The sequence below is a fragment of the Taudactylus pleione genome, unplaced genomic scaffold, assembly GCF_031769625.1.
Source record: "Taudactylus pleione unplaced genomic scaffold, aTauple2 ptg000006l, whole genome shotgun sequence".
Classification (NCBI taxonomy): Eukaryota; Metazoa; Chordata; class Amphibia; order Anura; family Myobatrachidae; genus Taudactylus; species Taudactylus pleione.
In genome coordinates, this window is record NW_028284409.1 from 13,560,252 (window position 1) to 13,574,747 (window position 14,496).

Sequence of the window (14,496 nt, forward strand, 5' to 3'; positions counted from 1 at the left end):
GTTCAGGAGGCATCTATTTACGCCTCCTGCTGCATTTGCATATTAGTTGTACTTTATTACACAGCCGCGTCCCTGCGGCTGTGCAATACTGTACAACTCTAAATCAAGCCCTTAGTCCATTTTAAAGTATATACAGCCATCGCCAAAAGTTTTGAGAATGACAAAAGTATTGGTTTTCACAAAGTTGCTACTTCAGTGTTTTTAGACCTTTGTTACTATGGTATACTGAAGTAAAATTACAAGCATTTCATATGTATCCAAGGCTTTTATTGACAATTACATTAAGTTTATGCAAAGAGTCAATATTTGCAGTGTTGACTCTTCTTTTTCAAGACCTCTGTAATTTGCCCTGGCATGCTGTCAATCAACTTCTGGGCCACATACTGACTGATGGACGCCCATTCTTGCCTAATCAATGCTTGGAGTTTGTCAGAATTTGTTGGTTTTTGTTTGTCCACCCACCTCTTGAGGATTGCCCACAAGTTCTCAATGGGATTAAGGTCTGGGGAGTTTCCTGGCCATGGACCCAAAATTGGGATGTTTTGTTCCCCGAGCCACTTATGTATTACTTTTGCCTTATGGCAAAGTACTCCATCATGCTGGAAAAGGCATTGTTCGTCACCAAAATGTTTTTGGATGGTTGGGAGAAGTTATATTGACTCTTTGCATAAATTTAATGTAATTGTCAATAAAAGCCTTTGACACTTATGAAATGCTTGTAATTTTACTTCATTATACCATAGTAACATCTGCCAAAAAGGTCTAAAAACAGTGAAGTAGCAACCTTTGTGAAAACCAAAACTTGTGTCATTCTCAAAACTTTTGGCCATGGCTGTAAATAATAACAATGTCCTTAAACTAATGTCAAAAGAACTATATAGAACAGTCATCTTGTTGCAAGAACCAAATAGTGATAATAAACAATATTTCATTGTTCAATAGATAATGTGGTGCGAAGTTTGGAGTCCGGCTCTAGCTTTTCGCCACTTAATGTTGGTGGAATTTACCTACCTCTTCATTGGCCTGCAAAGGAATGCCATAAATACCCTATTGTTCTTGGATATGACAGCCAGCACTTTGCACCCCTCGTCACCATCAAAGACACCGGTCCAGGTATGTATGTCAGAGCTGTGCAATGAGATTTAACAACAATCTTTTATATATCAAGACTAGTAAATGGACCCGACATCTGCTTGGTCACCTCACCTGACCTCTCCAGTGCTCTTCCCACTCCCTTCTATTAAACTTACCAAACGTTTTCCAGTCCCCTTCTGTCCGGCTGCAGTGCACGCATGCACGTCACACCTAATGTCTACGGTGCACAAAGTGGAAGCCGGGGAGCACACTGTGCATGTTAGGTGTGACACGCACACAAACGTGATGACCTAATTATCTAAAAAAAAATTTTTTTCAATTGGACCTTGTTCATAGAGTGCTCTTGGCAATGATAGAGGCTAAATAATATCTTGAAAAAAATTGGGACTGTGGTGCTATAGGGGATACGGAGAATGAGTGGGACAGTCCATCAGAAGCCTCAATCATGGATATTGCAGTTTCTGATGGGTTCACACATAATGTAGCTTTTTTACAAGAATATGAATTATTCTCTAGATATCAATGGACAGAGCTGTAGTCTGCACTGGTTTTGATGATGATGATAAATCTTGTTCCCAACATAGAAATCCGAGCTGTCCCACTAGTGTTCACTGAGAGGGGCAGATTTGAAGATATGAAGGTGCACTTTCTGACTGACCATGAAGAGAAATCCAGAGAGAAGCTGCTTAAAGAATATTTACATGTACTACAGATGCCTGTGCAGTCCTGGGAGCATGGTACCAATCACCTAGTAAACACTGCCAGGTTGGTTTCTTTCAGTCGTGTTATGAACTCTGCATATAACAGAAATGGACAAACTCAGACAATGGCTAATTTGTCAGTTATTATATCATAATGACATATAGAATATGTTTTTTAGAATACAAATACTACATTTTGTGAGTATTTAATATCTATTGTGCAATCAGTGCTGCTTGTAATATAGCTTTTAATTAGGTCACCAATATTTTATGATTCCTTAATATTTAACATTTATTGTAAACACAACCAGTTAAATGTACATCAACATGCAATACTGGACTCAACAAGCCACATGCCCTTCCTTGCCTTTGTAAATATCCTGTAGCATGACAATCAAAGCAAATCTGTTTTGTTTGTGGTTAGTGTCTCGGTGGTTTCATCCCCAAACAAGAGTTATGCAGCTTTGTTAATGTACTGTAATATATTTGCAGCAAAAAAACATACAAATTGTGATCTCCCTTTTTGTTTATTGCAGGCTGGATGAAAGCAATTTACCAAAAGATATTAATTTAGTAGAAGATTACTTTCAACTAGTTCAACATGAGTACAAGAGATGGCAAGAGTTTTCAGAGCAAACCGGCAAAGAAAATGTTGCAAAAAGCAGATTTGAAATGTCCCTACCTCAGCTGTCTCTCGTTGAAGTGAAATGTGAAACATTAAATTGCCCCTTCTACATGTCTGTGAGTACACAACCTTACTGCCATGAGTGCTACGAAAAGAAACAAAAGTCAAGCGACAGGAGTAAAACTCAAACGCAAAAGGTTGAACCTTACACTCACAGAGTGGAATGTTTTGATCCATCCCGTCAAATGACAGAGGAGTCCTTGTCGGGTCCTGCTTCTGCTCTAGCCACGGCACCCAGCCTTTTTATTTTCAGTGAAACAAATGCAATGAAATGTAAAACACCCGATTGCCCATTTACTCTGAATGTGGAGTTGAATGGACTATGTGAACGCTGTCATAATGCCAGACTACTGCCACCTGGCAGTGACACGGAAAGAGCTGTAAAGTCTGACATAATTAGGTGCAATATTTGTTTTAAGGATACCAAAAGGACTTTTAATGGTATTTGCAGTTCATGCTTCAAACGGACTACAGAACATTCCCATAGCTCAAGCTTTCCACCTCTGCATCGTCACAGCTCCATCTCTGACCCTGAAAGCTTGTCAAGGAGTCTGGATAACCTGACAGGTCTAGAGGTCACCAATGAGAGTCGGGAATTAACTGCTGGGTCCCACTCTGCGGCAGCTTACAATATAGAGGAGAGGACAGCTAACCAAAAGTGCAGGAAATCTGGCTGCCAGTTTTTTGGGACACTAGAAAATGAAGGATTTTGCACATTATGTTATTTTGAGTATCAAGAAAATAGAGGTGGGTAAATTCTATACTTCCATTTTTATTATAGCTATTAAATTGTGACACTTCTTCCCTGTTTATGATTCAAATACTGTACATTAAATGGTTTTATAATGTCTTGTTCTTTATAATTTTGAGTTTACGTTATAAGCCATTTAGTGAATTTTGTTTCATGTATAGGAATGTTATAGACTTGTTGCTCTATGTCAAAGCACATGCTGTAAATTCTTTGAACAGAGGGCCTAATTCAGACCCGCTCACGAGCGCTGAGCGCTCGCAAGCGGGTCGATGTTGCCCAAGTGCACATGCGCACGACGGAGGCGGCTCCGTTGTGCGCATGCGCGAGACCCGCACCAAAGGGGTGCGTGCTGTCGATGGTGATTGACAGCACGCCCCCTTTGGTGGGCGTGCCGGGGGTGTGACTGCCCAGACGGAGGCGTTCCCATGGGAACGCCTACCGTCTGGGGCCGGCCCCACTGACATCACTAGTGATGTCAGTGGGAGTGCTTTTGGCTCTGATAGAGTCAAAAGCACTCCAGGGCTTGCAGCAGCGAGACCCTACCGCAAGGGTCTCGTCGCAAGCTCGACCATCATTTTGGCCACTCGCTATAGCTGTGGGTGGTCACCCACAGCTATGCGAGCGGCCAGGAGGCCGCTCCAAAATGAAGGAGGGACGGCCCTGATTCAGAGCGAGTGTTCTGTCAGAGCGTCCGGCTCTGAATCAGGGCCAGAGTCCTATTGAGCAAATGGGTAGTGCATGAAATGCATATTTACGTTATATTCCATTCATTGCATTATTTGTAGCTTTGCACAACATTTGCATGCACAGTGTAAACAGGTTTGGTATGTGAGTTTCAAAGTCAAAATGTTGACACTGACAACAGGGACACTGTGAGGTCGAACTTGGAATGCCGACATGTTAATAATGCGATTTAGAGCATTTTAACAGTGTCGGATTTACAACTTTAAAAAAAAAAAAAACAGGAAACACTTACAGACCTATAACATTTGGCCATTGTGAACAGTGCAAGGCTTTCCATGTCCATTTCCATTTCATATGAAGCCCAATGGGTTCATTCTCTTGAGCTCTATAATAGAGGAATGGATCGATAGACTGCTTTTCAACTTGCCACACGCTGTGGCTTCTGGTCTCAGGGTATAGGCTTGTGGACGTAGGTCTACCCTGCTTTATGTCCCATACAACAAATCCGTCTTCATACAGTATTTCATCACTATTGTCCGTACCTTTGTAGTCTAATCCTGTAGTTCTAGAAAAGTGAAATTACCTTAAAATGAATAATAAATTATCTCATTTATTAATTTAATTAGTACCATTACCCTCAAAACATTCCTTGCTTCCAGTGTCAAGTGTATGGGAATAAGTAGTAATTGGAAAAACATACATTTTAGTTAGTAGTAATTGATCACCAGTATTATTTTTGTAAAATTATTGCATTTTCTTTTAAGGAGTTGGTTCAAGAAGATCCCACAAGACGTCTCCGGGCAATGTCAGCGTGGCTGCATTCAGGAACATGAGCCGGTGCTTAGGGAGGGAGTGCAGTACATTAGGGAGCACACTGTTTGAGGGATTCTGTCAAAAGTGTTTTATTGAAGCTCAGAGCCAAAGATATCATAAAGCACGAAATACAGATGACCAATTGCTGCGACCAACAGAGGTAATTAAAGGGTTTTTTTTTTTTGTTTATCTTTCTATACTAAAATTGTAAAGATTTCAGTACAGGGTTTTTATTACATAAAACATAATGATAATATTAATATTATATATATTCATATATATGTTTTCTATACACATATATATATATATATATATATATATATGTGTATGCATAGATATATCTCTATCTCTCATATATATATCCACCACGTAACCGTCACCAAGTCTCTGTCCCTCCTACCTCAGCCATCTCTACCTCGCCTACTTCCTGCACTCAGGTCCCCCTGTACACACTCATGCCTCATGTCATCTGTCCGTCTCCCCTCTCACCTAGATTGTAAGCTCCTGGGAGCAGTGTCCTCCTCCCCACAGTATCATAGCCTTCTTCTCTAGCACTTCTATGACAGCCTTCACCTTCCCAGCTGTATTGTGTATGGAGAATTGTGTTGCTAATTGTTACTTGTGCTCTGTTTATAAGTTGGTTACTGTATTGTAATGTAATGTTCTATGTACCCTTTACTGCATGTACGGCACTGCGGACCTCTTGTGGCACCCTATAAATAAAATGTAATAATTATATATATATATATATATATATATATATATATATATACGCAGTCCAATCGGCGGCACTCCAGATGAGTAAATAATGAACAGATTAGCTAATCAAGAGCGATTCTTTGTTCATTATTTACTCGTTTGGAGTGCCGCCAATTGGACTGCTTGTGTACGGATTACCCCTGGAGGGGTTTACCTGTGGAGGGCACCTGACTAAGTATTGATTTGCTTCCATGAGTGCCGGATCATGGGATGTTTATATATATATATATATATATATATATATATACATACACAGTGCATCCGAAAAGTATTCACATCACCTCACTTTTTCCACATTTTGTTATGTTACAGCATTATTCCAAAATGGAATACATTCATTTTTGTCCTCAAAATTCTACACACAATACCCCATAATGACAACGTGTTACATGTTATTAAAAAAAACAACTAAGAAATCACATGTACATAAGTATTTAGAGCCTTTCCCATGAAGGTCAAAGTTGAGCTCAGATGCATCCTGTTTCCACTGATCATCCTTGAGATGTTCCTACAGCTTAATTGGAGTTTACCTGTGGTAAATTCAGTTGTTTGGACATTATTTTGAAAGGCATACACCTGTCTATATAAGGTCCCACACTTGACAGTGCATGTCAGAGCACAAACCAAACATGAAGTCCAAGGAATTGTCTGTAGACCTCCGAGACAGGATTGTCTCGAGGCACAAATCTGGGGAAGGGTACAGAAAAATATCTGCTGCTTTGAAGGTTCCAATGTGCACAGTGGCCTCCATCATCCGTAAATGGAAGAAGTTCGGAACCACAGGACTCTTCCTAGAGTTGGCCGGCCGTCTAAACTGAGCGATCGTGGGAGAAAGGAGGTGACCAGGAACCCGATGGTCACTCCTGTCAGAGCTACAGCATTCCTCTGTGGAGAGAGGAGAACCTTCCAGAAGGACAACCATCTCTGCAGCAATCCACCAATCAGGCCTTTATGGTAGAGTGGCCAGATGCAAGCCACTCCTTAGTAAAAAGCACATTGCAGCCCGCCTGGAGTTTGCCAAAATGCACCTGAAGGACTCTCAGACCATGAGAAACAAAATTCTCTGGTCTGATGAGACAAAGATTGAACTTTTTGGCGTCAATGCCAGGCATTATGTTTGGAGGAAACCAGGCACCGCTCATCACCAGGCCAATACCATCCCTACAGTGAAGCATGGTGGTGGCAGCATCATGCTGTGGGGATGTTTTTCAGCGGCAGGAACTGGGAGACTAGTCAGGATAGAGGGAAAGATGAATGCAGCCATGTACAGATACATCCTGGATGAAAACCTGCTCCAGAGCACTCTTGACCTGAGACTGGTGCGACGGTTCATCTTTCAGCAGGACAACGACCCTAAGCACACAGCCAAGATATGAAAGGAGTGGCTTCAGGACAACTCTGTGGATGTCCTTGAGTGGCCAGCCAGAGCACAGACTTGAATCCAATTGAACATCTCTGGAGAGATCTGAAAATGGCTGTGCACCGACGCTTTCCATCCAACCTGATGGAGCTTGATAGGTGCTGCAAAGAGGAATGGACGAAACTGCCCAAAGATAGGTGTGACAAGCTTGTGGCACCATATTCAAAAAGACTTGAGGCTGTAATTGCTGCCAAAGGTGCATCAACAAAGTATTGAGCAAAGGCTGTGAATACTTATGTACATGTGATTTCTTAGGTTTTTTTTTTTTTATTAAATTAGCAAAAATCTAAAAAATGTTTTTTACATATTGTCATTATATATATATATATATATATATATATACATATATATATATATAAGCACAGACATGAACTCTATGTCTTGGAGGCTGGGAAGTAGTTGTCCATGACCTTGGCAGATGAGGAGGCCTTGCGGCACCGCCTCTGCTGGCTCCTGTGCACGCCTATGTATGTAAATGCACAAATCTCCATGGAAAAAACTGCACTCAGGGGCTGTAGCAGTTGAAAGAATAGAATATATTGACCAATGTTTCAAAGCTGAACGCTTCTTGATCATGGTCACCTGACACACTAGCTGCGATGCCTCGCTTTTTTTTTTATTTTCTCCTCTCTGTCCCTATCCCTCTTTCTCTTCATCTCTCTCCTTCTCCTCTCCTCCACTCTCACTCCCCCCCCCCCCAACACTTTCTCCCCTCCTCTCCATCACCCTTCCCCACTCTCTCTCTATGATCACCCTCTGTAAAGGGGCACATCCACTAGACAATCTACTCCCTGTCCAATCTCTAAACGATTTTCCCTTGATTTTTTCCCTTGAATTTTATCTTTCAGTCTGAACGATTTGCAAACTATCTTTAATAGATCAAGTGAAATTGATCTGCTTTTTTTTTGACGAGACGATCAAACGACTAGCGGGAGCGCGCATCGTTGATCATTAACGACCAAACACTGCACGATTTCTAAACTATTTTTAAACGATTGAACGATAACAACGTCGTTATCGTTCAATCGCCTGCTAAAATCCTGTAGTGGATGCCCCCCTTTATGAGTGTCCTGTAACATCACTGATACTGCTGGGAGGGGTCAGAGTTCAGATTAACTGTCAATACTTTACTAACCACACTTGTAGTATAAGCCTGTAATTGTGGTATCATAGAAACACAGGCAAATGTAGATAGATATCTGATTTAAAATAAAAAAAATAATACAAATTTGCCAAAAGGTTTTTGAAATATTAAATACTTGGAATGGTTTCATAGATGGATATCATCAGGATAAAAAAGACAAGTAGGGCTCAATAATGTATATTTTTTTGTTAAAATTTGTAAATCAAATGCACCTAGGAGCAGAAATGGCCGCAACTGAGCATATACAGTATATGTAGCATGTTTATAAACCATTAATAAGCAACTTTTGGTTTGAAAAATAAATATCATCTGTATTCGCAGAGATCTGGGCAAAATCGGACAGGAAATCACATGAAAATATGTGCCAGGGATGTGTGCAGGAATACGGTGGCAGGCAGTAATGAGCTTTGTGAGCAGTGCAAGCACAGAGGGGGTCACCACAAGTCGTCTGGAGAAGACATACCAAAGTTGCGGTGTAGAGCAACGGGATGTGATCACTACGGTAACATCAAGTGCAGTGGTTATTGCAATGAATGTTACCAGTTTAAACAGATGTATGGATAACTGGAAATCACCAGAACACCACATTTACCAGAAAACGGTGCTACCCTCTGAACACTCCATAAGAAATAAAGACAATGTTGAAAAAAACTGTTTTATAAATTACTTTAAGCTAAGCTTAGTTATTAGTTATTTATCAATACCCTTATTTATGTATATACACATGTAAAAACTTTGTCTAATAATTTTTTGTGTGAAATTCAATTCCTTGTGCTGCAAACTTACAAAATTACACTTCTTCACTTCTTTTAAAACTGTTTATTTTTTATACATTTATATACTATCTGGGTTGTTTTGTGTGACTATTTATGCATTTTATTTTATGATTATAAGAAGTCCATTTTGGGAAGCGTCCAGTAGAACCAAGAGTAAGGCATTTCTGCCACATACATGATGTTTATATGCATAATGCCATAATAATCCTCTCATCCTCTTATGTTACAGTTGTGCGGCATCCATTCACTGACGGGAGAGGGCTGGGGGAAGCCCAGCCAGTGATGGAGGGCTGGGCTTTACCCCCAGGCTGACGTTGTTTGGAGGCGTGCCATGCGGGCACGCCTCCTAATAATGTCACTTAGGGGGTGTGGCCATGGTAATGAGGCCACACGCGCGATCACAGGGCGCATCCTAACGGGCCAGCACAGGGTGCTCATACCCCTGGAGAAGGCCCTGCATCAACTAACATGTATATCTCAGTGGGAAAGCTAGGTTAGTGCATACTTCCAGCAAATATCACACTGGGTAAAAGTGTTAGTGATACTCTTATTTAGAATAGACAGTGCTTTATGAATAGAAGCTTTTTGTAATATTCTCTGAGCTAATATTTGCTCTGGCGTTCACTGGCAAGGCAGTTAAGTTTAGCCTAAACTACAATATTTAAAATGTAGATATGTTTAAATCAGGTTTAGTACCACTTCAAAGATCAAGCATTTTACTTTGGACAATATTATATATTAGTGGTGGTTATAAATAAGCAGTGCTGAAGAAGCTACTTGCAGTACTACCGGTAAAGAATAGAATATTCTTCAGGCTTTATTCTAAACACCTACTGTATCCGTCTATTTGGTCAAACAGTTTTGTAGTGTTGAACAGCACTAGTCAACTAAAAACATACTTACAGGTTAAATGTCGTCTGACAAAAATGGACGTGTGTGCGTGTGTATGTTTAGACTGTGTGCTCCTGTTGGGCGTGCACTGATTTCAATGATGACATAGGGCAGCAACCGTGCCTAAGATGGCTAAGATGGCTGCCTATTGTTAAGTGCTTTGAATCCTAATGGAGTGATTTAATAATATAGCACTTTTTGGGGTCAAACTAATCTTTGCAATCAGATTAAGATGAATATAACAGTAGGTTAATTTAGTTGTCTAGTGACAGCATTATCGTGTGTATGTACTCAACCTGATCTTCCTGCAACAGGAACTGGTCATTCAACTTGACTGCCAATTGATTGTAATTAGGGCCATCACAGGTATAACCAGATTGGCCACAGATCTGGTTGTCTAGAAATGTCCAGATTTGCCATCCCTGGCCATCAGTATCTTTATTATACTAATGGCACATTAACCTCATGCTTAGTCTTCCTAAACGTCTTGCTATATAATCCTAAAATGTAGATGATCCTAAACACATTCAGACCTTGACCTTTTAATGGACCACTAAGCATGTCATGGTCTTCACAGCACATCACTACATATGAGCGAGTGTGCGACATGTTATCTATTCAGAATAGAAGTAAAAATGTCAACCATATATATAAAAAAGAAATCTTCCCACCCAAATCATGCGAAAACCTTACTCTAATTTGCAGCAAAGCTGACCTAAAATACAATCTATTTAAAAAATCTGTTCCATAGGTTGCCGTGCAGAAGAATTGGTATCGACATGATAACCAGAGTTTGGTTTTCATTTTCTATCCAGAATTAAAAATACTGAAAATTACACTAATATCTGATATTTTTATACAGTTATCTGTAGAACAAATTTTATAAATATCGTACTATGTATCCATTATTAATTTAGATTGTGATATTTGTTTTATTATTGGCAAAAAAATCAGAATCAGATTACCTGCACATGGATAATGTCAAATAAAAAAAGTTTATTTTATAAAGGAAGTGTATTAGTGTATGTATATTGAGTCAGTGTGAGAATAGAAACTGAACTCCTGATTAGTGCTTCCAGGTTTCCTGAGTATGTGATTTTACAGAAACCTAGAACCAAACATGCTAAAATAAAATGGCAACCACAATATGCTCAGATCCAAACTCAATACTCCTATATGCAGTTTCTCCTAAATGACAGTTGTATAGAAAATGCTCTCAGGAACTGACATGAATTTTTAAGTAGAGGTAATTGCTTGGCCAAAAGTGTCAGACTTTGTTTATAAAGTATCCAGTGAAGTATATAAAGTAAGGAGCTCTTAAATATCTAAAAATATAATCATATCCTACTTAGCAATATGTAATTTAAAGTATCAGTCACCATGTCCTCTTGTGTTATTTATGAACTATGCTCTCTCTCTCCAGGCCAGGCTTCCTCCAGTCCACACAGCAGTAGTGGTGACTTACCCAATGCACTACGCTCTCTCTTCCTACCAGAGCTGTAACTAGACTATCTGGTGCCCTATGACAGAGAGAGCATTGGCGCCCCCTCCTCACCCATTTTTTAAATAGGGACGTAAGATAGTGCACCTGAAAAAGGGCCATGGCTTCATGGGGAAGTGCCAGGGAAGAGATAGGGGAGGCCAGGAGATACTGGGGATAAAAGAAGAAGCTACAAGTGAGAATGATAATAAACAGGAAAATTGGCAGGCCCAAATAGCGCCCCCTGCCCTGCGGTGCCCTATGCCATGGCACAGGTCGCACCACCCTAGCTACGGCCCTGCTTCCTACTATGCAGGCTGTAGGAGGCACACGGAATAGAAATTTCTCTCTTTAGCAAATAATTTAGTAAATTAAAAGAAATATTGTACTACCTGGTGGCAGATCATGTTTAAATGATAAGGAATATAAAATGATACACATTAGACTCACACTGAGGAAGTAGATGGCCATCTTGTGGCTTGCACGTGTCCCCTCCAATTCTGCTTTTGCATGACTGAGATTGTGAAATGTAACAGATATAGTTGCAGGAGTCTCATGAAGAAGTTCGGCATAGGTACAATAGTAGACCCCTGTTTTCCCACATGGAATTGTGTGTTCCTGTTCAAAGTCCATCTACTGAAGAGAGAATGACATTGTATACTGTCATAGGTGTGTCAGGGTGATTGTCCAAACAAAGTTAGATGTTACTAAGAGTTATTCATCTGTGAAACAAGGGGTGTTTTTTATTTGTTTTATTTTAAATAATAATTTTTAGATGTTGATTTTATCCTCATGAAGAATACCACATCTAGCTAGGTATATGGGATCTTGCTCTTTGTAAAGCTGTGCATTTTGGAATAAATACAAATCCCCCCAACACTCTGCAATGGGCCAGCAAAATTTAGAATAAACACAGGACTACATTAAACAACATTATTTGTCATTAACATCATCTTGCTTCAACACTTGCCACTATTCTGTTTAGAATAGTCCAGGGAACAGATGTATTTTAGCTACAAAGCTTTCATCCACATTTATTTCATTTCATCCCAGCTGACTGCATGTTAGATATAATATGTGGTACAATTAAATGTACCATTTGTCCCCTCCTTTCTATTGGTTGAATATGGCCCTAAATAAACTAATCCGGCTATGAGTCAGTCATATGGAATGTTTGTGTACAGAGTTTATGTACCTACAATTAAGGTTACAGGACAAAGATTGTGAGTAGTAAAATATTAGCATACTTTATATGTAATGTAAATAATTAATGTCATTGTGAGATAAATTATTTGCTCAGTTTACACACTGAATTTTAGATTTGCACATTGTATTGTTGTATTTGGACACTCACTTTACACCAATAAATTATTTAAACTATTTATTTCATTTTTTTTCTTGTACTGAAAAATATCCAGTGATGTTATGATTACATCACAAAAATAAGTGGTTTTCATAGATTATGAGGAAAATTTACTAATCCTTTTAACCACTTAACTGACGAATTCTTTTTCCAAAAACCGCTCCAAAATTGTCGGTTTCTTTTATGATTGAATTAGGTCAAGAACATAATTTTAAACTTATCCATCACTATTTTATTAGAAAAAAATTTTTTTTTTAAAACCCAGTATATGATAAAAATAGCAATTTTTATGGTATACTGTAGTGATGGCCATTGACAGCTGTACCATTGATGGTTCAACCATCGTTAGAAGCCATCAATTGTTTAGCGATTGGGCAAGATCTGTGTAGACAACAACTGTCGATGTTTCATAAACATCGATTGATGGCTACCATCGATGGTGCAACATTGATGGCCACCAGCAATGGCAAACCACTTGGTTTCAGTCCGACCATCGATGTTTGCAAACCATCGATGGTTGGTTGCCATCCCTAAACAGAGGCTCTGCAATATCTATCGATTATTTATATATATATATATATATATATAGAAGGAGAAAGAACTGGCACTCGGAGACAGCAACAAGGAAAAACGATGTATATTCTCTTCTAACGTTTTCGAGGTTACCACCTCGTCGTCAGGACACAATACATACAGCTGTATGTATTGTGTCCTGACGACGGGGTGGTAACCTCGAAAACGTTAGAAGAGAATATACATCGTTTTTCCTTGTTGCTGTCTATGTATTGTGTCCTGACGACGGGGTGGTAACCTCGAAAATGTTAGAAGAGAATATACATCGTTTTTCCTTGTTGCTGTCTCCGAGTGCCAGTTTTTTCTCCTTCTGGATATTGTTTTTGCTACTGGATGCACCGGAGCGAGTTGTCCCTTTATTCTTTTGAGTGCCGGCAGATTGTGTCTTTTCTATATATATATATATATACATACACACACATATGCATATATATATACACATATTTTATTACTATTTTTATATTTTGCCCAATCACTGTGGCCAGCAGTGATCGGGACACATGGGGACTTGGGGAGGTGGAGCTGAGGCCGGAAAGGAGTGGGAGGGGCTGCCGGGGTACATAGCAGCAGCGGCGGCTACCAGAGCCGCCGCTGCTGCTTCTCTCACACAGTGATCACACTGATCACTGTGATCCGGAGCCGCAGCGGGAGGGTGTCCCGCTAGCGGCCCGGCTACATAGCAGCAGCGGCGGCTGCCAGAGCCGCCGCTGCTGCCTATTACTGAAATGGCTGCCTGATCACTGCTGGCCACAGTGATCGGGTCACAGCAGCAGTGGCTACATGAGCCGTGGCTGCTGCTTCTAGGGGGGGTGCCGCCGGGGCCCGATCACTGTGGCCAGCAGTGATCGGGACACAAAGGAGGAGGAGGCGCAGGTGTAGAGGGACCTGCAGGTCCCTATGAGATGGGCGGCTGCTGGAAATTAACTTCCAGCAAGCCGCCCACTGTGTGTTTCTGACTGGTCGTATCAGATACGACCATGTCAGGGAAAGCCCAGTCTGGTATGGTCGTATCTGATACGACTGTGCCAGGCAAGTGGTTAAAGAGGACAAGCGGAGACGTGACCCATAGCAACCAATCAGATTCCAGCTGTTAGGATGCGGCCAGGGATCAGCTGCTACTCACCGCTGTGTCCTTGTGCTTAGGTGTTCAGTCGCCGGGCATGGAGGTGAGTGGTGTGTGGTGAGTATCCTCCCCGTGGTCTGCTAGGGCTTCCATACGTGTGTCCTGGTTCCCGTGGTGGCGGTCATGGGCGCAGCCATGTTAGTCTTTATCACCTGACTAGTCTCTCCCAATGGTAGTCCTGCTGTCACTCAGCTGATCTTCTGATCCAATGACCAACTACCTAAGGGTATTTAGTCTG

The 14,496-nt window shown here is 40.7% G+C and overlaps 1 protein-coding gene across 1 annotated transcript in view; it reads left to right on the plus strand.

The window, feature by feature from the left end:
• The window catches only part of TNFAIP3 (TNF alpha induced protein 3), a 31,792-nt gene extending 19,240 nt beyond the window's left edge, over positions 1-12,552 (plus strand). Inside the window, exons 5-9 of the mRNA XM_088453075.1 lie at positions 943-1,113; positions 1,680-1,860; positions 2,333-3,228; positions 4,681-4,889; positions 8,374-12,552. Coding sequence (XP_088309201.1) covers positions 943-1,113; positions 1,680-1,860; positions 2,333-3,228; positions 4,681-4,889; positions 8,374-8,616 — 1,700 coding nt within the window. The 3' untranslated portion in view covers positions 8,617-12,552. The remainder of the gene's footprint in view (positions 1-942; positions 1,114-1,679; positions 1,861-2,332; positions 3,229-4,680; positions 4,890-8,373) is intronic.
• The last annotated feature ends 1,944 nt before the right edge of the window (positions 12,553-14,496 follow it).